The following is a 23,418-nucleotide window of genomic DNA, read 5'->3' on the forward strand; positions in this document are numbered from 1 at the left end:
GAAAATGTTTGCTCATTCAGAGCTAAATCATGACGGATATCGTATATACTGATTAATTACAATGTTGATTAATTTAATGAATTTATTTTCTAGTAATACGTTATATTGCAATCAATGTTGAAATGAATTAACATGGTGTATGTACCGTAAAGCCACATTAACTAATTTGGTAATGGCGCTCAATGTGAACCTCTAAGTTTGGCCTCTGAGAAACCGCTTTTTATTTCTATGCCAAAATTGAATTGCGCATATGTGAGTACATGTTAAAATGGCGTGCCTCGGAAGTAAACAAAGTATGGCAGAGGAAGGCATCAGCCGAAAGTGTTCCGTCATTTTCATTTGTGAATAAACAGATGAATACGAACCCGTGAGTGCGGTGCCTTCTTTTCTGTGAAGGGGCGTTGGATGTATTCATGGTCCCAAAGCAACGTTTAACCGCACCCGTTCCCGAGTGTTGTAAACCGTGCAATTAAAGATGGACTTGGAGCTGATATCTATATCTTCCCAAAGATGCCCATGCAATAGAGGCGCACTCCTCCAGCTGGTGAATAACAATCCTTTATTCTCATGAAACAGAATTACAATTCCGATAGTTTCGGTCCATTTGCCTTACGCGTTTCAGAGCATACATGCTCTTTCATCAGAGGCAGTTTTGAAAGCACATCAAGTCTAGGGTTACCCACAATTCCTCGCATTATACCAATTCTTTGGCCTCCGGTGTGCCTTTTCCGGTAAGTCCGGTGAATTCATTAAAGTGCATGCTGGGACTCGTGGTTTAATTACCCTCCTCATTACCTTCGGTGGCTGTGTGCATTTCAAAACCAATGCATGGACCAATTCTCGCCCTCCCGTGAGCCTCAGAGTTGGAATTCTGTTCCACAATGAAGAGCCAACTGCGGCGTTCATTCCCGAACATTTCAACGTTTAACTGCACCCGTTCCAGAGTGCTGTAAACCGTGCAATTAAAGGTGGACTTGGAGCTTATATATATATATATATATATATATATATATATATATATATATATATATATATATATATATATATATATATATATATATATATATATATATATATATATATATATATATATATATATATATATATATATATATATATATATGTATTACCTACTGGCGGTTGCCAGTAGGTAGTTATAGTTAGGATTTTTTTCAATGCAAAATCTCAAAATTCTATTTGGAATAACTTTGGCGCCGGTTGACGAATCTGCCTGAACATTTCCTCAAATTTGCCTTGCGCAGCTACGGTCCTTCCCTGAAAGTTTGGGGGGGGATTCGTCAAGCGGGGGCCGAGATAAAAGGGGGGTCCCAAAACGTGTTTTCCCCATGTTAATTTCCTCAGGGCGGTCAAACTCACTTTTAGCCCGAACGGCTGAATGGATTACCACCAAACTTGGCAAAATTGTAGGGACTGGTAGCCCGATGTGCCTTTGCTATGTCTCAAGATATGTGCTCCAGTGGATTTTGAGTAATTTAGGTTCAAAAAAATATATATATCTATGGCAGCGCCCCAGTACGCGCACCGGGGCGCGTACCGGGCCCGACACGCGACTTGCACACGGAAAGCTGATTGGCTCCCGGTGTCTGTAAACATTCCAAACAGTCCGGAGCGGCCGCCATCTTGTGTCTCGGTAGGATCGAGACACAAGAGGTGGCAAAAACAAAGGGGGAAATGAACAAAAGGGGGCAGGATAGACCCCCCTGACCCCCTAGGTTTGATGTGGGGGCCATAAAAGGGCCCCGCGGGGCCCACATTTTTTTTATTTATTTTTTTGATTTTCGCGGGGGGGAGTGCCCGGTACGCGCACCGGGGAGCGTACCGGGGAGCGTACCATGGGGAAAAAGAATGACAGTTTAAAAAAAAGTAGCTGTCTTAAATAAATGTTCTTTTTGTTGTGTTTTTGTTTTATTTAAGTACCTACATGTAGGTACCAATGCAGAGACTTAAATTTAATGTACACCGTCTCCTCTGTAGATAGCTTGCATGTTGTTACAGAAGTTATTGTGGTATATGGAATCCATAACATAGTCTGTCAGGAAAGCAGAAACAGATCCTTTAAGCACTCCCTGAGAAGTGCTAGGGGATCATGGGTAGTCTATCCTGCTCCCTTATGATGAAATAGAGATGTAAAATACACATAGGAGATAATATAGTGGGAGAAAGGTAGTAACTATGAGTAAACTTACTATGTAACACAAAAAAGTTGCACAGTATACTATAAGTCTCATTTTATGATATCATTATTTTGGTAATACTTCATGAATTACATATAAAAATGAATATTGTCTCAAACAATTTAAAATGATTAAATATACATTTATTCTTCTGATTCTTTTTCATAATTTAATAAAACTTGTAACATAATATTGTCCGGTATTTCCTCATAATTATAAGTACATGATTCCATTTGTTCCAAACATTCTATTAACTGTTGGTCCAAAGAGTCACACCAGAGTAGAGGGAAAAGGAGGTATACTACAGACCAGGTCGTCCTCCTAGGTACAATTGCAAAAAAAGAAACCAGTGTCTGGGTTCAGGGACCTGTCTTGTGTGTGGGCTATCTACCAGCAGTGTGTGGGTGTAGCCGTTCAGAAAGAAAATAATTTTTCTTTCTTGTTATCCCCTCACTCACCGGAGTTTCCTCACGGTGACATGCTTCATCATCGGGGTCATCCCAGTTCTCTACGAAAAGGGGCGTGCTACGACTCTCGAGCTACGAAGGAGCACTGTGAAGTGAAGGACTATGTGTGGTGAGAGTAAGTGGAGTGGATGTGTGTGTGAGTGTTAAAAATACCGTGCTAGTGGGCCTCAATGTTTTATTCTGCTCCTAGACCGGTATGTTAAAAGTGGGGTTTGTACTGTGGACCAACCTGTGATGTGGGTTGGTTCAGTATCTGGTCAACATGTTTCACGCTACCCCTAGCGTTTCGTCAGGACCATACAGGGACCAGCCCTGTATAATGCCACTCCTAAAAAACCTAGACTTAGGATTCAAAGATTGAATTAGTGCAACAAAATATTTACAGTGATTGACGCTGTTCCAACTTGGTACACGCGTTGGTTTCGTTCAATGGTGAACATTTGTTGGTGCAAAATGGCACATCATGGTCTCATAGGGGGGCGGTATCGCCTCGGTGGAAACAATGTTCCTGATCAGCAATGCCGCATAGTATTACCTAGCTGCTTCCCCTTGGACCGCATCTTGCAGAGACTTAAATTTAATGTACACCGTCTCCTCTGTAGATAGCTTGCATGTTGTTACAGAAGTTATTGTGGTATATGGAATCCATAACATAGTCTGTCAGGAAAGCAGAAACAGATCCTTTAAGCACTCCCTGAGAAGTGCTAGGGGATCATGGGTAGTCTATCCTGCTCCCTTATGATGAAATAGAGATGTAAAATACACATAGGAGATAATATAGTGGGAGAAAGGTAGTAACTATGAGTAAACTTACTATGTAACACAAAAAAGTTGCACAGTATACTATAAGTCTCATTTTATGATATCATTATTTTGGTAATACTTCATGAATTACATATAAAAATGAATATTGTCTCAAACAATTTAAAATGATTAAATATACATTTATTCTTCTGATTCTTTTTCATAATTTAATAAAACTTGTAACATAATATTGTCCGGTATTTCCTCATAATTATAAGTACATGATTCCATTTGTTCCAAACATTCTATTAACTGTTGGTCCAAAGAGTCATCCATGAAATCAACTTCATCTTTTTGCTCTTCTGGATTTTCCACCTTTACTTCGATAGAAGTAACATTTGCTTGTTTTTCTCCTTCCATTTTCTTCCTGAAAATTGCATAAAAATTAACTATATTAGTAGAGTTAGGGTACTGTTGGGTTTAAGTTTAGACAGGTACTTCTGAGTTTTTAACAGTGAAGTAATTTTTGGGCAGTGTATGGTTTCAGGCAGAAAGTAGAACTATTAAAAAGTGCATGTGATGAAGTCTAAGTAAATTCATAATTATACCAGAGAAGCCTAACTCAATCTATAACTATTACACAGGGATAGTATATAACTATCAGAAAATGTTTTCCCAAATTAACTTAAAGTGCACAACATAGTTCCCCTTTCAAATTAACAACTTACCTTTTTCAAAGTAGTTGAAGTTTTCTGACAAAATTCAATCAATATGTACCTCAGGTAGTATTAGTCAAAATGGCTGTGTTTCCCTGTCATTTTTCTTATATATTCATTATGGCCGGGATGCCTGTCACCCCCTCCCAACACAATCCCCAAGGATGGGAAGACGGACGCAGTTCTGAACTTTTGGAAGGCGGGAGGGAGTTACCCTCCCGGCCGTATTTATTAAAATATGAAACAAAATTAAAACATTAAAATAAAAGTTTCATATCATGTACAATTTTCATTTATGACATTCCGATGTAGACACGTTTATTGGCTAACCTTAACAAATCTCTAATACAAAGGTTCTCCTTGCCGAGTCTAAACATCCTGCAAATGCATACTTTCTAAATAAAATTGTACATCCTAACATTACGGGCCAACGGCAAGGTCTTAACCGGTGTCAGATCCCTACTACGGTGTGAGTGGCGGGCGCACAGAGGACTGTACCTCTGTGCCAACTTCCAATTTCCCTTGTCTTAGCGGGGGCCCTTTTACTTAACTCAACGCCATCTTAGTGGTCGTCCGAGGACTCGTGTGAGGTGTCTAGAAGGTAGCGTGGACCCCCCTCCCACCCCACACTGTACATCACATCCGCCGTCGCGGATGTCCTGGCCCCGGGAAATTCCTAGGAGGGGCATCGAGCCGCCTCCTCCCCTGGGAGGGGCCTATGACCGCCTTCCCTTCGGCGACCCCATACTTAATGGGTGCCGCCTCCCCGTGTGAGGGGCCAATGGCCGCCTCCCCCCGGGCGCTCCCATCCATAATGGGTGGCGCCCCTCCTCTAGGGACCTTGAAATTACTGCTCACCGATCATGACCTTACCGCCACAGGCCGAATAGTTGACCGGCTATCCGGACCCCCCACACTCCTACGAAAGGTCATGTTTACACAAACCCCTTAACCAGGCTATGAAGTCTCCTATGAGTAAGACATTCCCCTCCCGGGACAAATGAACCCCATCTTCGAGATACATGTGATCCCCCCGAATACATCCATGCGGAATACTGTGCAACTGTGCTGAACGAAACAATCTACCAAGCTTGTTATTGACTTTCTTTACCGAATGATTCAAAGCTGACACAGAGAGGGCCCCCCGCCACACCTTCCTTGGAATCATGTGTGACCATGCTATTGTGCACCCCGGAATCCTCTTTGCCAACCAGCTAACAGTGGATAGAACCCGCTCGAGGAGTACTCGCCGCCCGAGCGCCACCAAATCATTGCCTCCCAGATGTACTATAATTATAGACGGCGGTGATCTTGTCCGCCCTAACAGTCCCTCGACAAAACATTGAAACTGGTCAATACAGAGCCCGCCCCTTCCGTGGAAGGTCACCCTGTACCCGTATTCCCCAGCTGCGTGAATCATGTCACCTGCTTTGAATACGTCCGCGGCACGCCTCACGTATGAGTGGCCCACGACCCACACCACTCTTTCCACAGCCGGTGGTCTTTGACCGCTGGTCCCCAGGTGTCGGGTCAACTGCACAGTCCGCCCCACCTCGTAAGCTCGCGACACTGTAAACCAAACAAAAGACAAGAAGCGTGAGTGCATGACATTGGCTTCACAACATGTGCAATCGCACATACCTTTTATAACAGTCCGAGGACCATCGTCCCAATTGCAGCCCCTATCCTGAAGGAATGGGTCCCAAAATCGCTCGGGTCCAAGCCCGCTGCAGCGATTGCCAACGTTAACACCCGCTGAAACTGAAACCTTGTCAGTGGGGTGGCGTCGTTGTGTCTCAGCAAGCTTCCCCCCCATGCTACCGCCCTTTGCGCCAGATATTCCTCAACGCACTGCACCGGGCACATGGGGGACCCTCGCATGCGTTGGACAACAATACTGACCCCCATCGCACCCTGGTCGGTTTTAGACCTGGCTATTGTGATTACCATTAAATCACCCTTGATCTGAACGTGTTCCCGACACAGGCCTCCCCCCACAGCCTTCTTATTTCTTGCCACCAGCTCACTCACCCGCATAGCTCCATGGAATGCTAATGCGAAAGCGGCCCGGAATAGCACTGCTTCGGACTGGGAGGAACATGTCGAGGGGAGCACCGACATCAACAGGGACAATCTTTCCAACCCAATCGGGCGCCTCTCGTCCACTCTATGACCCTCAAGGCGTTGCCACCCTCGGAGCGCCTTCCTTACCAAAAAGGACGATGTGGGGTCCTTAATGCCATACGCCTGCGCCATGAATGCAATGGCGGCCCAGTGCCTATTGGCCGTTGCTGCTGATCGGCCTGCCTTGTGGAGTGCTACTAAAAACTTCAGTACATACTCCTCCTGCCCCCACTTATCCCCTTCCGCTGGACCCAAAAATGCACAATAGGAACGAAACGCTCCTTCGTACGCCTTCCATATCCTGGGGGCTAGACTGGCTCCCACGAGGTCCTGTAATCCGGGGCACCGAGTAACCAGAGAGCTTCGGGAAATGGTGCCGCCACTAGATCCGCGGAAGGTAGATAACCCCTGAAGGCCTGCATGTGGAAACGAGAGAGTGCATCAGCCGCCTGGTTCAACACACCCGGCACGTGCCTTGCCCTAAACTGAACGTTCAGTCTCATGCACAGTAGTACAATTTCCTTTAGCAATCTCAAAATCCACTTGCAGCGTGCTGCCTGGTTATTTATGCATTCAACCACGGTCATGTTATCGGACCAAAACACCACTGAGCGATCACGGAAATCATCCGGCCATGCCTTCAGGGCCACAAAAATGGGGAACAACTCAAGAAACCCAATGTTACCTGTGAGCCCACTGGTGTGCCACCACGCCGGCCATGTTTGCGCCGACCATCGATTACCAAAGATGGCGCCAAATCCTACGCTCCCTGCCGAGTCGGTCCACAAACCCAGCTCGTTCGAGGATACTGGTGGCTTGCTCCATACCACTCGACCGTTGAAATCCGCCAGAAATGCCAACCATATGCCCATATCCTGGCGAACCTCGGCAGACAGTCTCGTGCGGTGGTGTCCTTCTTTGAGACCGACCATGGCTTGAGCAATAGAGCGGGAGAAGGGGCGGGCCATTGGTATCACTCTGAGGGCGAAGTTAAGCTGGCCCACCGCTTGTTGCAACTGATGAAGAGTTACCTTCTCTTTGCTAATGCACAATTCTAGCGAGGCCCTAAATTTCACTACTTTGTCCCTGGGCAAACGGAAGCATCCCTCCACTGAATCGAGCTCAATTCCAAGAAACTCGAGTGAAGTAGATGGCCCCACCGTTTTTCCCGGTGCCAATGGCACGCCGAATTGTTTCATGAGATTGAAAAATTCCAGTAAAGCCTGCGCACATTCCGTGTCACCGGCTGGCCCCAAGAACAAAAAATCATCTAGGTAGTGCATAACCTGTGTATAGCCCGTAACTCTGGTGAACGCCCATTGCAGAAAGCAGCTGAATTTCTCAAAATAAGCACAAGAGATGGAGCAACCCATTGGCATACATCTATCCATGTAATAGCGTCCCTGAAACACGAAACCTAACAGACGCTGATCCTGAGGGTGTACCGGGAGCAACCGGAATGCTGATTCAATATCCGATTTAGCCATCAGCGCTCCGGGCCCCAGGCGATTCAACATGGCGACGGCCTCATCAAAGGATGCGTACCGCACCGAACAGACTCCTGGATCAATCGCATCGTTTACCGAAAGACCTCTAGGAGCCGACAAGTTATGAATTAACCTAAACTCACCTGGGTCCTTCTTGGGGACTACTCCCAACGGTGAACAAATGAAATTAGGAACTGGCGGGTGCCCGGGGCCCGGCGACCCGGCCCCGGGCAACTTCCTTCGCAATCTTGCTTTCTACCACCACCGGGTGCTGCTGAACGGACAGTTGATTTTTACACAGGGAGTCCCCCCGAAAATCCCCCGCCGGGATGTGGAAACCATACAAGAAGCCGTCCCGTAACACCCCAGCGGAGACATGATCAGGGTATTCGTTTAGCCAGGGGATCATTGCCATGATATCTAGGGGGGTAGGTAGTGGTACCCCGCGGCCAATATTAGACCTGTTTGGCACCTCCTCTACCCCCGGTATCCCCATTCTTGGCTCTGCACGAACTCTCTGGGTGTGAATAATGTCCGCATCCTGCACACTCATGCCTGAACTTACATGTGCCTTGTGGCCTCTTGCACTTGCCTCTGTTAAAATTCCAGCAAACCCCTTTTCTACCCCCATTCCCACCACTGCGGGGTTGGTGATCACTAGCGGGGCCTGCTCGAAAGGGCGCCGCCGATTGATGGCGGGAAGGCGCCGACCCATACTCGCCAAGCGAGGACGATTTTGTCGTGCCCGGCAGGAGCTGCTTCTGCCAAGAGACGGAGTCGAGACAGTCCCACGTCAGAGACGAATCGTGCTCCTTGGCCTTACGAAACTTACTATCATAACCCCTCCATTGATCGCCCTCATATGTTTCATAGAAATCCATTATGCGTGTCTGATAACAGGCTAATTCAGTCAAAATCTCTGGCTTACGTTCCCCCATGATAGCAGTAAACATCCCAAAGGCCTTGGCCCAATTAGAGATCGTCTCATCCACCCGGAAGCCCGCCATTTTTGCGCGCCACACACTCGGATGCAACAAATCCTTCTGAGCCTTAACATACTCAATCTCGTGATGGTCAGTCAGAAGTGAAAACATATTTACATATTTATCAGCCCAAATCATTTCCTTCGTGGCCCGTGGAATATGCTGAACTACTTTCTCCCTCCTTGAGGGTAAAGACCCCCCATTTGCCATTGGCAATGGCTGCTTACCAGACTCCATAGCTGGTCCCGCTGATTTTCCACCGCCAGCCGCTGGTTCCTCCGAGGGAATCTGTGAGGGGACAAGAGGGAGATTCGCCTTCGCAGCATCTCGCGATTGCCGCAACTGCTTCATTAGCAACCTAGCCTCTTTGGCCGTGTCTCCGGGTGCCGCGGCACCCTCGGTATTCTTACCAAGCCATGCGGCCAACTGGGCGGCCAACTCTGGAGGCATTTCCTCCTCGCTGGTGGGTGTAACTACAACCGGAATCGGTTGGCCTGCATGCGGGGTCGGTACCGGGACCTCGAATGGACTAACTGGGCTTGTCGGGGGTGACTCGGGAACTGGGGCCTCCCCCCCTGCCGCCCTATTCCTGGCCCTTTTACCTCTCCCTGCGGGGACTACTCCCGGCAATGCTGGTCCGATGACCTTCTTCGGTCTGCCCGTATTGTTCAGTGCCGCCATCTGCTTTTTCATGCTCGCCATATCTTTCATCAGCATGCGGAGCATCTGCTCCGTCCCTGCCTTCTTTCCGGCCCTCTTGCCAGGCATCGTTGTCGGATAGTCGACCCTTGCTGTTTAGCTGCTCAACGAGGTCCTGGATCCGGAGGCCCGAAGTTGCTGGAAGAGAAGGCTCCTTGAAGAGAAACACAAAAATTACAAGTTCTCAAAAATTGCTCCTTGTTCCGTCGAGGGCTCACGTGCAACGAGAGGGTGCAGCTTCCAAGCACCGGAACAAGAGGATTCTTCTTCGGATTGTTGCTCCTTTTATTCCTCTTCAGGAGGGCGTGTACCCTCCTCTGGTACGCCTACGGGGCGCGGCCAAGGGTGTAGGTGTCTAGGACAACCCTACTTGGGCGGGAAAAAGGCGCGCCCCGGCTACGCCGCTTCGGGCATACCAGCCGAGACACGCCCCCCCGCCCAAAATGGTTTCCCGGATGGATCCAGGCCCCCTACCATACGTTGGGGGGGACCGAGTGGTCGCCCCTTTCCAGTACTTAACCAATCAAATGTCAGCACATAAAAGTACAAAATGTAAGTAATATTTTAATTGGTTGTAAATTCCAACACTTTCATATGTGTTTTTGTCATGTAATTTACCTCAGGATATTTAGACAGGGCTACAGCCCAAATGGCTCAATGGAATACCATCAAATGTGGGATAATGGTAGGGACTGGTATGTAGTAGGGTCTATGCTATATTTGGTGTAAGTGTCTCCAGTGGTTTTTCTGTAAATTACTTTCCCACAGTTTTTTAAGGGAGCGCTCACCGGTGCGCACCCCGGTACGCGTACCGGTAAGCGCTACGGGAGTCCGCCATTTTGTGTTTCGGTTGAATTGAGATACAAGATGGAGGACAAACAACGTTGGGAATGGGTAAAAAGGGGCACAGTAGACACCCCCTGACCCTCTAGGTTTTCTGCCCAAAATAAAATTGTTAAATTTCGCGGGGGAGCGCCCGGTACGCGTACCGGGGAGCGTACCTGGGAGCGTACTCTGGTGAAAAATAGTGAAAAAAGTTAGAGAAAGATAATCATTTTGAGTGATCAGAGGTAGGGTAGCTCTGAAAAGAGCTTTTGGGTTCTGTGGCTGATTTAGGTACCTACAAGTAGGTTCCAATGCACAGTCTTAAATTCAGGAGGAATATCCTATTCCCCTCTTCTGAGAAGTGCACACCATCTCCTCTGTAGATATCTTGCATGTTGAAACGCAAGTTAATGCTGTATATTGAACCCATTCCATAGTCTCCCATGTAAGCAGAAACAGATTTATTCACATGTTTCCGTGCTTTCTCAAATTGTGGACAAAATTGGTTGGAACAGTTCCATTTCTGCCTTTGGCATATATTGGAATATACCAAGGCAGTTTGTGGAAAAAGTGTCATCAATTGATCAAAGGTGTCCTTTAAAAGCATTTCCAGACCAACCCCAGTCAAAGTGCCCAAGTCATTTCCACCACAGTGCACTATTAAGAGGTCAGGGTTTGGCAGATGCAAAAAGGTTTTCACCAATGGTATCAATTGGTGACATCTCAATCCTCTCTGGCCAATCCACTTGATTTCCACATTTGATAAATCAAGGTTGTGAAAATTTCTGCTAGCTGCATACCTTTGAGCCCAGTGGATGTAGCTATGTCCAATAATCCACACAGAATACATGATGAGAGAAGGTTCTGGTGCAGTCAGATGAAGTGTGGAAATGAAATGGCAGTTGGAATAGTAGGAGTTTACAAAAAAAATAATTGTGGAGTTTCACTGCTCTTGAATCACAAGCAATGATTGGTGGATTCAGATAGTTGAAAAGTAAAAGTTAGGGTGCATGGTTGTGTTTTGTGAAAGAAGCAATTTGAATGGTTAAGAAAAAGTCAATTAAAGAAACATTTCATCGGATAAGCTGGTGTATCGAGAGGTCAAACATCCTTGCTTAGTTCATTTGTAACATTGTAGAATAAACTTTTGAACCTGAGAGTTCAGTAAGGAGAGAGTTGCTATGGTAACAGATAGAAAGGGTTGAGGGGGGAAGGGTGTTGGTTTGAAAATAGTGAGGGAAGAGTTTTGATTGGTTGAAATGAGGCATATCTGTGTAGAATTAGAGATTTTCTGTGCCATTCATGGTTGCAATGTCTGGAATGCATACCTTTTGCTCTGCTAAAGAAAAATTGGTGTGTGTGTCTGACATTGTTCTCTATCTCCCAAAGCATTTGTAAAGGTTTTCAGTAGTGAAATTGAATGCTTGTACATAGGACCTGTGCTGTGTTTCTAAAATGGTATTTAAAAAACGATTTAGGGGTAAATGCATGCTTTTTATATTTTTGAGAATGACTTATTAGTGCTTGCCTCAATAAATAAATATATTTGAACCTTTTACAATGATGTCACCTTCACTACCTCAGATTAGGATGCAGATTGAGTTTCTTTCTGGTTGGTTTGTGTCATGTTTTTGGATAATGCTTGGTAGAAGATTCTCTAGTGACATGGAATGCTTGTACATAGGACCTGTGCTGTGTTTCTAAAATGTTATTTTAAAAACGATTTTGGTGTAATTGAATGCCTTTTATATTTTTGAGGAGGAATTATTAGTGTTTGCCTCATTAAATAAATATATTTCAACCTTTTACAATTATGTCACCTGCACTACCTCAGATTAGGATGCAGATTGAGTTTCTTTCTGGTTGGTTTGTGTCATGTTTTTGGATTATGCTTGGTAAATAGGTTTTGCAGCATAGGGGAATTGCATCATGTTAAATTGAGAAGTTTCTCTAGTGACATGGAATGCTTGTACATAGGAACTGCGCTGTGTTTCTAAAATGTTATTCAAAAAACAATTTTGGGGGCAAATCAACGGTATTTACATTTGGGCCTTATTTATGATTGCTTTGTGCCGCCGGTGCGTCACTTTTAACATGGGAAAAAAGTGACGCACCGGTGGCGCAAGGCCTTCTTAAATAAGGCCCTGAGTTTCTTTGCTGTTGGTTTGTGTCTTGCTTTTTGATAATGCTTGCTATCAACATTTGCAAGATAGAGGATTTGTATTTTGTGAAACAGTGAGGTTTCAGTAGTGAAATTGAGTGCTTGTACATAGGACCTGCGCTGTGTTTCTAAAATGTTATTCCAAAAACGATTTAGGGGGCAAATCAATGGTATTTACATTTGGGCCTTATTTATGATTGCGTTGTGCCGCCGGTGCGTCACTTTTAACATGGAAAAAAGTGATGCACCGGTGGCGCAAGGCCTTCATAAATATGGCCCTGAGTTTCTTTGCTGTTGGTTTGTGTCTTGCTTTTTGATAATGCTTGCTAACAACATTTGCAAGATAGAGGATTTGTATTTTGTGAAACAGTGAAGTTTCAGTAGTATATATTCACTGAAAAAACCATAGGTTTTACACTAGTTATAGTTAGGGATTAGCATTTGAAAAACTTTGATATTCACTGAAAAAACCATAGGTTTCACACCAGTTATAGTTAGGAATTAGCATTTAAAAAACCTATTAAATTCACTGAAAAAACCATAGGTTTCACACCAGTTATAGTCAGCTGGAAATTTTACTGACATAAAACCATTGAAATTCCACGTTATAGTTAGTTGGACTCACTATAACTTGCGCGTGTAATGCACTGCTGATGACGTCACATATTACATCACTCATGACATGGTCAGTGACATCACTCATGACATCACTGATGACACCATCCTTGTGACAGAGTGACAGACCTCCTTTCACTGTAAAGTAACCCTTGAAACACATATTCAAAAATAGAAACTAACATTTTCAAAAAAGTGGAGATACCCATACCAGTTACAACAACCAATTCAGTAATTCCACCATTTATATACACATCCACTAATTCACCAACAGTTCTATATAGTCACTCATACATATACTCACTCATCATATGTAGTGATACACCTATACATCCTGTAACACATCGACAGTCTTCCAAAAGTTGCTCACACACATACTCACACATGCAAATAAACTATTGAACATCCATTTATTTGCATATACAGCTATACACACACTACCACCTTACATCTAAGGAAACTTACACATACTTAAACAATACTCTCTTAAACAATCACTTATAGAAACACATACTTATTTAAACAGGAACTCTTACAATCTCTCACTCTCACATATACTCACTTATATACATCAATACTCACATATACAAGATTAAAACATATGTAGTTACTGATAAAGACACAAGTGAGACAGTCATTCACTCACTAACACACACATATACACACTCATCCATCCATACAGTCCTGCACATATGCCGTCTTCCAAACACATACAAACAGTGAGTCAGTCATTGATGCATCTATGTGCTAAGTAATACCCCCACTAAACCATACAGACACTCATACTGATACTAAAGAAAGCATCTAATAACCCATGTACACACACATGTAGCTACTCACCAACCCATGCAGCCACTTATACACAAAGTGAAACACTGATACAAACATTTAAATATTTAAACAATATTCGCTAATATATGTATTCACTAAGATACACTTAATAAGCCAGCTAACCAATCAATTTAAAAAAAAACATCCATTAGGACACTTATTTAAACATTTATTCTTCCATTGACCTTTACATATACATATATAAAACATATTTATTTTTCAGAAAGGCACACATTCACTGGATGGTGTCATCAGTGATGTCATGAGTGATGTCACTGACCATGTCATGAGTGATGTAAGATGTGACATCATCAGCAGTGCATTACACGCGCAAGTTATAGTGAGTCCAACTAACTATAACGTGGAATTTCAATGGTTTTATGTCAGTAAAATTTCCAGCTAACTATAACTGGTGTGAAACCTATGGTTTTTTCAGTGAATTTAATAGGTTTTTTAAATGCTAATTCCTAACTATAACTGGTGTGAAACCTATGTTTTTTTTAGTGAATATATATATAGTTATACGATGCTCCCTTTTCTGGACCATGAACAAGGCGCACACCTGGGGGAATTTTCTTAAGTTTTATTCCACAAGAAAAAGCCCGACAGACGCGTTTCGGCTACACGCCTTTGTCAATGTCGGGGAGGTGATGCTTTCAAACGTATTTATTAACAAAACAATAAAGTTCATGTTGTGAAAAAATTTGGTTTACTTGAAATCAATGAGGGGCAACCAATTCAGATCAATCTTAGTGTGAATGTGGGGTACATTTTGTAGTATGTTTAGAGTTCATTACAATCCTAATGTTTCTCCACTTTGACTCCATTTTCAATCCTTATGTACATATATACACAGCCTATTTACAATTATATGCCTTAGTTGTACAGGTATAATTCATGATTAGATATGACTGTGAAATTCATTGCACAATTCATTCAAGTACTCTTAGATTGTTCCACATTTGAAAATTTCGAGTCAAAGTATTGTTATCCTTATTTCCAAGATCTAGCCCTGGATGGGCATACAGCCTTACCCCTGTGTATAATAGAAAACTCTCATTTCATTTGCGATGTCCCCCGCATCAGTATAAATCTAGGTATATTATATCAACCGGACACATGAGGAGAGTCTGCAGGATGTGTGTTGTGACCATTGTTATGCTGTTCAACCATTAAGTGCAGTGTTTTCATTTATCCCTTCTATAGCTAGTCACATCATCTGGCCCAAGATGGGGGACAACTCTTATTCCTGGTCCTTCCTTCTTTTGTGCCCTGTGGTCATCTCTCATGCCTTTTCTAATCTCTCCTCTCCGTCAAGTGCAGGTTGCTGTTCTAACTTACTAGACTAGTTTGCTGTCTCCATCATGTTATACGTGTACCCAAAGCTCCTCCTCGTTATTCAGTCCTGTAGGACTCTTAGACTGCATCTCTATTATCTATTTGGACTCAAGTTTCTGTAGCTTCTTGACTCTATCCCCCCTCTCTCATCTTTGGGTATATGATCCATACAGAAGTACCCCGCATATGCTCGAGCACCCTCTTCTTTGCCGGGTGAATTGTGCTCCCTATATAGTTCAATCCGCAAGGGCACGTTAGGCAGTATACTGCAAACTCAGTATTGCAATTCATAAGTTTATTTATTTTTCTTTTTGTTTTCCTGCCTGGGATCGTGAATTCCTTCACCTTTTGCCCATTCCTGCATGCTTTGTAGTTCATACAAGGAAAGTATCCAGTTACTGCGCCTTTCCTTTTTGGATTTTTAGGAAAGTGACTCCTAACCAGATGGGTACTGAGTGCTGGCCCTCTTCTGTATGTGATTAGAGGTACTTCTGGTAGTTCTTTTCCTATGATGTTATCTAACTTCAGCACTCTCCAATTCTTTCGGAAGATCTGATTAATTTCAGCAGATTGTGCTGAGAAATCCGTAATCATTCTCAGCTCATTGTTGGATTTAATGTCCCTACTCCTTGTCTCTCCTATAATCAGATTCTTCTTCTCTAGCTGTTCCCCTTTCTTCTCAGCTGCATTTAGGGTACCTTCCTTGTAACCTCTCTCTCTAACAGCTAGATTCATGAAGCATTTTTGCGGGTGCAAACGGTGCAAATCGCAGAATTCGGCCGTTTGCACCCGCAAAAATGGCATTTGAAATTCATCATTGGGTCATGTACTCGCAGTTTGAGAAATCGCAAAAAATTGCGATTTCTCAAATTGCGATCGCATTTAAGGAATCTCAATTTGAGATTCCTTAAATGCTATTCATGACCAAATAAAAAATTGCGATTTCGCTATTTCTTCCCGCTATTTACCACGAAGTCAGACTTCGTGGTAAATAGCGAAAACTGAGAAAAATGCACTTTTGTGCATTTTTCTCAGTTGTATGTTACACACACACATGTCCCTTGGACATGTGTGTGCGCAACATGAGTCTAATTTACATTTCAGGGGTGCTACAGGGTGTCCTGTGGACACCCCTAGCACCCTTGAAATCGCATCCCTATTTGCGATTAGCAAATTGCTAATCGCAAATAAGGAATAACTCTTAAGGCCCATAGGATTGAATGGGGAGTTATTCCTTATTTGCGATTAGCAAAATGCTAATCGCAAATAAGGAATGTGTAGGAATCGCAATTTATTTTGCGATTCCTACATGAATCCCGTTTTGCGAGTCTGTAATAGCGATTCCTTAATATTCGCTATTACAGACTCGCAAAACATGCCGATGATGAATCGGCCTGTAAGTCTTTGGAACGATTCACCCTTTGCTTTTTGAAATTCGATATCTACTGTGTAGTTCCTTTTCATTCGCACAAGTTCCCCAAATGGGATCCCTTTTATGACACTGTCTGGATGGAAACTCGCCGCGTGAAGCGTGCTGTTCCCTGCTGTTGGTTTGCGGTACAAAGCGGTCTGTATGTTCCCTTCCTCAATGTACACTCTTAAGTCCAAATATGCTACTTCTTTATCACTGATGCACCCTGTGAATTCCAAATTGCAGTCATTATTGTTGAGGGCCGCTACATAGTTTTTTACATCTGTATATATATATATATAAATGTTTCAGGAAAATGTGATTTTAGTGATCTAGATTGACTGCTTATCACTACCTAGCAAATAAATAACACAATACCCAATTACAGCAAGGCTGATACCAGGGACCACTATGCAAATCAGATTGCTTTATTAGTTGAATGTGCTGGCTTTCTTAAATAACCAAAGACGTCAAGGAGAAATCTGGAAATAGGACTTGGCTGGCTGGCCGGAATCTGAAATGTTCTTGAACTGGTAATAAGCTATTTAAATCCTTGTCCACTACCTTATGGTTTTAATTGCTGGAAGTCTGGAGAAATCGTGCTGGCAGATAGACAGAACGTGCTTGTCAATTTTGAACTTGATGCTGTCAGGAGGCAAAATATATTCTAAATTTCTAGGACTTTGATGGGAAATCCTTTTCTATTGATCTTGCCATATTTGTAATTAGGTGTGCACACTATGTGCTCCCTTTCATTGTTGCAAACAATTTCTCCATCACAATCCTCTCAAACTACAGCTCTTTTTACAGCTCTTTTTAGGCAAAATACACTGTGCTCTAGATGGAAGTCACAAACAGTTGACAAGATACATGTGTTCACAACTAGTGCAATAATTATACCCTATTGGGGAGATGTGCTAGGAAAAATTTGGAATGCTACAGGCATCAATGTCAAATATGACAGGACGTTGTAAGGAAACAAACACTAAATTCATTTGTTTAGCTATTTTGACTACACATTGCACATATTTGGAAGAGAAATATCCAACAAGATTCCTCTCTATGAATGTATGACAATACAACACCAAAGTTTACAACGCAGTTTTTACATCGCAACATCCATTGCAACACATGTTTTTATATTGCATGGCATCACAATGCATTTTTAGAAACTATATTTACAACGTATTATACCATTACAACATATACCATTACAACACATACCATTACATTGCATTTAAGGTAAGTGTTGGATAGTGTAGGGGTAAAAATTACTATTCCCACTCCAGTGAGTGGAACTTTAGATTAAGTGTTGGATAAAGTAGGGGTAAAAATTACTATATCACTCCAGTGAGTACAACAGTAGGGTAAGTGTTGGATAGTGCAGGGTTAAAAATTACTATTCCCACTCGAGTGAGTGCAACAGTAGGGTAAGTGTTCAATAGTGTAAGGGTAAAAACTATGCGTTGTAATGGTATGTGTTGTAACGGTATTTGTTGTAGTGACATGTGTTGTAATGACATGTGTTGTAGTGACATGCGATGTAATGGCTGCGTTGTGATGGCATGCGATGTACAGATTGTTGCGATGTAATGACTGCGTTGTAAAGGTAATGCGATGTAATGACTGCGTTGTAAAAGTTGTTTACCCCTCTCTATGGGTTCAGGAAATCACAGGCACCTATAATCTTGAAAAACAATGTAATGCAAGAAATTCTTGAAATATAATATACATGTATAAAAGTTAATGTTTTGATTTTAGGAATACCAGTAAGTAAGGAATGAAAGCACCTTATGGTAAATTAATGTAATTTGTTTGTTTTACGTCCTTTTGGTATACATAATTGCTGCACTTTGGTACGATGCTGCCTAAAAAGAAATTATATAATTATATAAAACAAAAAGCTGAAGTAGGTTTGATGAGAATTGTTCATTATTGGTTTATCCGTGTATCTACCAGTATACTCAGTATAGAAAGTTAATGTGCGGTTCTTGATATTTTTTTTAATCTTGGTTCAAACCACACAAAGTGTGCAAGTTTAAATATTTTTAAGAATTGCAAACATTTAAGAATTATATTTCTGTTTACTTTTCATTCATTTATAGGATCAAGCAGCAACATTATTCGAGGAGACCCCTTGGTCCTGGGAGGTGAAGCCAAATTTATTGCTGGCCTGAGTTATTTGGATTTAAATAACCCCGCTGGTAACGATGCACGATATGCTTCCTGGGCAGGATCTGTAAAAAATCTACCTGGGGTGATAAAACAGAAGGTACGTTTTTGTTTGTTGTCGCCTGCCACTACCTATTCATAGCCTAAAGAAATGCTTCATCACTCACTCTGCCTCACTGCTCTTTCTCTTCTTCTTTGATACCCCTATAATATTAACAGCATCAAAAAAGCAGATGCACCAATTCATTTGTTGATATTCCTTGATCACACCTGGGAAAGGGTGTGGGTGGAAGTACAGGACATACTGTAAAAATAAAGAACTCATCAGAAACAAAGTGCAGCCATCATGTTGACCTCACCCCAACTTGCCTTTGGTCATCTTTTCGTATCTCCTACATCACTAGCAGTTTCTTTTTCTAGGGAGATTACCTGTTGCGTCACAGTTAGTTGGCAGCAGCAGTGTTCTAAACAGGCTATATATTGAGCAAATGTGTAGTATCCTCAGCTCATGTTAATATGTTTCCTTTCTTCCTGTACCTAGCTGCTCAGCCTGTGGGAGTGTTCTGGGTAGAATGTTAGTGTGAGTAGAATGCCTGGGTAACTGAATCAGGAATGACAGTTGGTTGGGTGGGACAGAGCAGCTAGCAGGCTGCTCCCGGTGGGGCTCATGATATGGACTTCTACATCTGCTGATGGAGTTTATCCTACCTGTAACCTACCTGAATAAACCTACGTTGACATCATTACTCCAGTGTGGTCTCCTGATTACTACACTCATTTCTGGCGACGAGGGTGGGATTTCACCACGCTCTACTGTGGTTCAGGATGACTAGAAACATTTCAAGATGCTGCCTACATCAAGATGGGAAGGAGCCACTACATGGAGAAGCTGTCTATTTAACTCAAGCGACAGGTATAAGGCCGAGGAAACAAGAGTTACCAGAAGACACACAACAGTGTCACTCTAAAGACATTAAACTACAAAGACTAAATGAGAAACAAGTACAGCAAAAGCACGCAGTGCAGGCCCACTGGTGCCCATTATATTGGGCAGCCCCCACACAAGCGTGCTGTACAACAAGATACCTTTGTGTTTTTAGGTCCCCTCACACACCAACAGGCCCCTTGGTGTCATGCTTCATCATGGGGGTCATCGCTCCCCTCTACGGGGTACGGCGTGCTGCGACCTATGGAGACATGGGAGCACTTGTTAGACTATGTGTGGTGTTGGTGAGGGGGTATTTTGAATAAATGTGAGTGTATTGTGGGGTTTGGGAAATAGTGATAGTTAAAAAGAACCTGGCTCGTGGGGTGACTAAAAATTATTTAATAAGCCCCCGGGCTCGTGCTGTTAAAAATGAGGGTGGGAGGTCACTACGCTGACTACGGGGACGACCAAGTGACAGCCCGGCAAACATCCATCATGGACACCCACTTAAAAGCGGCCCACAACACAGAAACAGATCTGGTGAACCGACCCCGAACATGAAGAGGGGTAAGTTCAGAAACAGAACCATAAGCCAACAGTATGGCCTCCTTAATCCAACGACTGACAGTGGACAGGGAGGGCTTCAGGCCCTGATGAGACAAACCAAAATTTGACAAACAAACGTCAACCTCACAAAAGGAAGAAGAGCGTGATAAATAAACCAACAATGCATGACGCCCATCCAACAGGCAGTGAAGGCAACCCACAGCCGAGGAAGGATCAGGACAAACAATCGGAAGAACCACTGCAGCAGAACTGTGAAAATAAGAATCCACCCCAGGAATAAACGTAGGATGAGGGCGCAAGACTACACGATCAGACAAAATGACCTAAATTGGAGTAGACCGCAGGAAGGCACCCAGCACACCAATACGCCTGGCAGATGCAATAGCCACAAGAAAACACCACTGTGAGTGTCAAGAACTCCAGGCCCACCGACTCCAAAGGCTCGAAAGGAGCCGACAGCAAGGAACGCAATACCAGAGTAAGGTCCCAAGGAGGAGAACAGAAGATAGGACGGGGACGTGGCAAAGAAAGCGACTTAAAAAGCCGAGCCACCAAAGGAGAAATTGAACCAAAGGCAGGACATGAAATGCCCGAATGGCGGCCCATTGAGCCCTGAGAGTGGAAATGGCCAAGCCCAAAAGGAAACCATCAAGTAAAAAACCAGAAAACGAGCAGGGTCCAAAGAAGCCAACGACAGCCTGTGACACACATATCAAGAGGCAAAGTAATCCCTATGCATAGCGTAGGACTTAAGAGTAGAAGGCCACCGAGATTGCTGATTGACACCAGCAACCGCAAAGAACAACCTGCACGCAACAGCGATCCCCTCTCAAGAGCCAGGCCCACAGACCCAGGGACCGGAACACAGTCAGAGGCAGAAGAGGACCCAACAGAGGATAAGGCACGAACGGTAACGACCAGCCCAAAGAAACAGCCAATTCCACCAATAGGGGACACCAAGGGCGACGTATCCAACCCGGAGCAAACAGAAGGACAAACAATCCTTCCCACTTGAGCCCCTGCAAGACTACGGAAACAGGGGAACAGGGGCAAAAGCATACAACAGACCCTCCGGCCAAAGGAATGACAGGGCGTCCACTCACCAGGCAGCCTGGCAAGGCATAACCGTGCAAAAGCAGCGGATCATCGCATCGGATAGGGAAGTGAAACAGGTCCACAATGGGAGAACCAAACATCATCTGCAACCTCCGGAACATCAACTGCGTGAGGGACAAAGACCCCATTAAAGGAAACACCTGGCACAGACAATCCGCCACAGTGTTCACCGGACCCGGCAGGTAAACTGCAGACAGGGACGCCAGGAGCACCTCTGCCCAACCACAAATCCGACGGCCGAAGCAACTGAGGGAACGAACCCTGCACCCCCCTTGATGGTACACACAAGACATCACCACCTGGATGGTCCGACTGGACCTGCACATGGTGACCCTGAACAAGATCCGAGAAATCCAACAGACCCAGAAGGACGGCCTTTAGCATCTCTAAGTTGGAAGAACAAGACAACACCGACCGAGGCCAAACCCCCTGAGTCGTCGAATACCCCAGAGTAGCACCCCACTCCAGCAGGCCGGCAACCGTAGTGACCACTCGGATGGGAACAAGCAGAAAGGGGCGGCCCTAGGACAGACGACCCTTGACCAACCACCAACTCAGGACCACCCGAACATCCGCCGACAAAGGAACAAAAACACTCATATCGAGGGAACAGGGGTCCCAATGTGACAAAATGTGGGACACCACCGGGTACATGTGGAGGAGAGCCCACGGCACCGTCAACAAAGAAGCCGACATCAGACCCTGAACCCTCAGCTACAGGCCCACAAGATGAGATGGCCCCACAAGAGGGCACGAACTGCTGACATCAGGGATAAAATCCGGGGAGGGGGCAGGAACACCATCCCCAACTGAGTCCGGAACAGGGCCCCAATGAAAGACAAAACCTGCGCAGGAACCAGGGAGGACTACGGCACAACCACGAGGAACCCTCGACGCTCCAGGACACGGCACACTCTCTGGACATGCAACTCCGCCTTAGGAAGAGAAGAAGCAGAAATCAAGATGACGTCCAGATAAGGAAATACACTAATGCCCCCCATGCAAAAGTCCAATAAGAGGAGCCAGATCCTCAGTAAAGATCCTGGGAGAAGAGCAGTGTGCGTGTGTGTGTGTGTGTGTCCAAAAGTTAATACCTGGAACTAGTAATGACGACCCAGGACGCAAAACCGGAGAAACTGCTGAGCGTCTGGATGAACAGGCACATGCAGATAAGCATCCCTCAAGTCCATGGATACCAGGAATCGCCGCGAGACACCAGAGGGAGGATCAACTGAAGCGAAACCATCTAGAATATCTGGTGAGATAAGAAAGAAGTGACCCACTACAGGCCCAATACAGGTCGAAGATCCCCGGTGCGCTTGGACACTAGAAACAGGATGGAAAACACGCCCAAGCCCAACTGATCGCTGGGCACAGGAATCACTGCATCTCTGACCACCAGGGAATCGATGCCTACCAAAAGCGTCAACCGTCATAGAGGGTCTCAGGGACAAGGCGTGGATCTGAAACAGCCGGGTGGAGCCTGGGTAAACCCAAGACGTACACCCTCCGAAACCACCTGAAGAACCAAGAAGCAAGTGAGGCGACCCCCGACCGGACCCACACCAGGAGCGATCCAGTCAAGACTTGGAAGCGGGAGTGGAGGAGGCAGAAGCACCAGAGAACCGGGACATATCAAAGGAAGGGGTACCCCGTCCACGCCCCCATCCTTGAAAGGCCCGACCAGCACGTCCCCTACGAGAAGGACCAAAAGCCCTCCAAGAACCAAAGGAACGGAAGCGACCAGCCCGTTCAGGAGCAAGGAGTCAACGGTCCCCCGCCGTCTTCCTCACCATTACTTCTAAAGGGGGACCAAACATCGTAACCCCAGAAAAGGGTATCTCCGTCAGGAGACCCATCTGTGCAGCATCCGCCTTCCAGGACCGAAGCCACAGCTGATGTCTCGCAGCCACAGAAGAACCAGCCACAGAAGAAAGAATCAAAAGAGACATTCGAAAGCAGGCGAATCTGCCGCTCCTTCAACGCCAGGGTAGAAGAGACATCCACCCCCTGGACCAACAACTCCGATAGAGACTGAA

The 23,418-nt window shown here is 44.6% G+C and overlaps 1 protein-coding gene across 1 annotated transcript in view; it reads left to right on the top strand.

Annotated features, from left to right (window-relative positions):
• The window catches only part of C7 (complement C7), a 413,756-nt gene that overhangs the window by 177,803 nt on the left and 212,535 nt on the right, over positions 1-23,418 (top strand). The window contains exon 10 of the mRNA XM_086960581.1: positions 18,702-18,868. Coding sequence (XP_086816707.1) covers positions 18,702-18,868 — 167 coding nt within the window. The remainder of the gene's footprint in view (positions 1-18,701; positions 18,869-23,418) is intronic.

The sequence above is a fragment of the Lissotriton vulgaris genome, chromosome 3_1 (assembly GCF_964263255.1).
Source record: "Lissotriton vulgaris chromosome 3_1, aLisVul1.2, whole genome shotgun sequence".
Classification (NCBI taxonomy): domain Eukaryota; kingdom Metazoa; phylum Chordata; class Amphibia; order Caudata; family Salamandridae; genus Lissotriton; species Lissotriton vulgaris.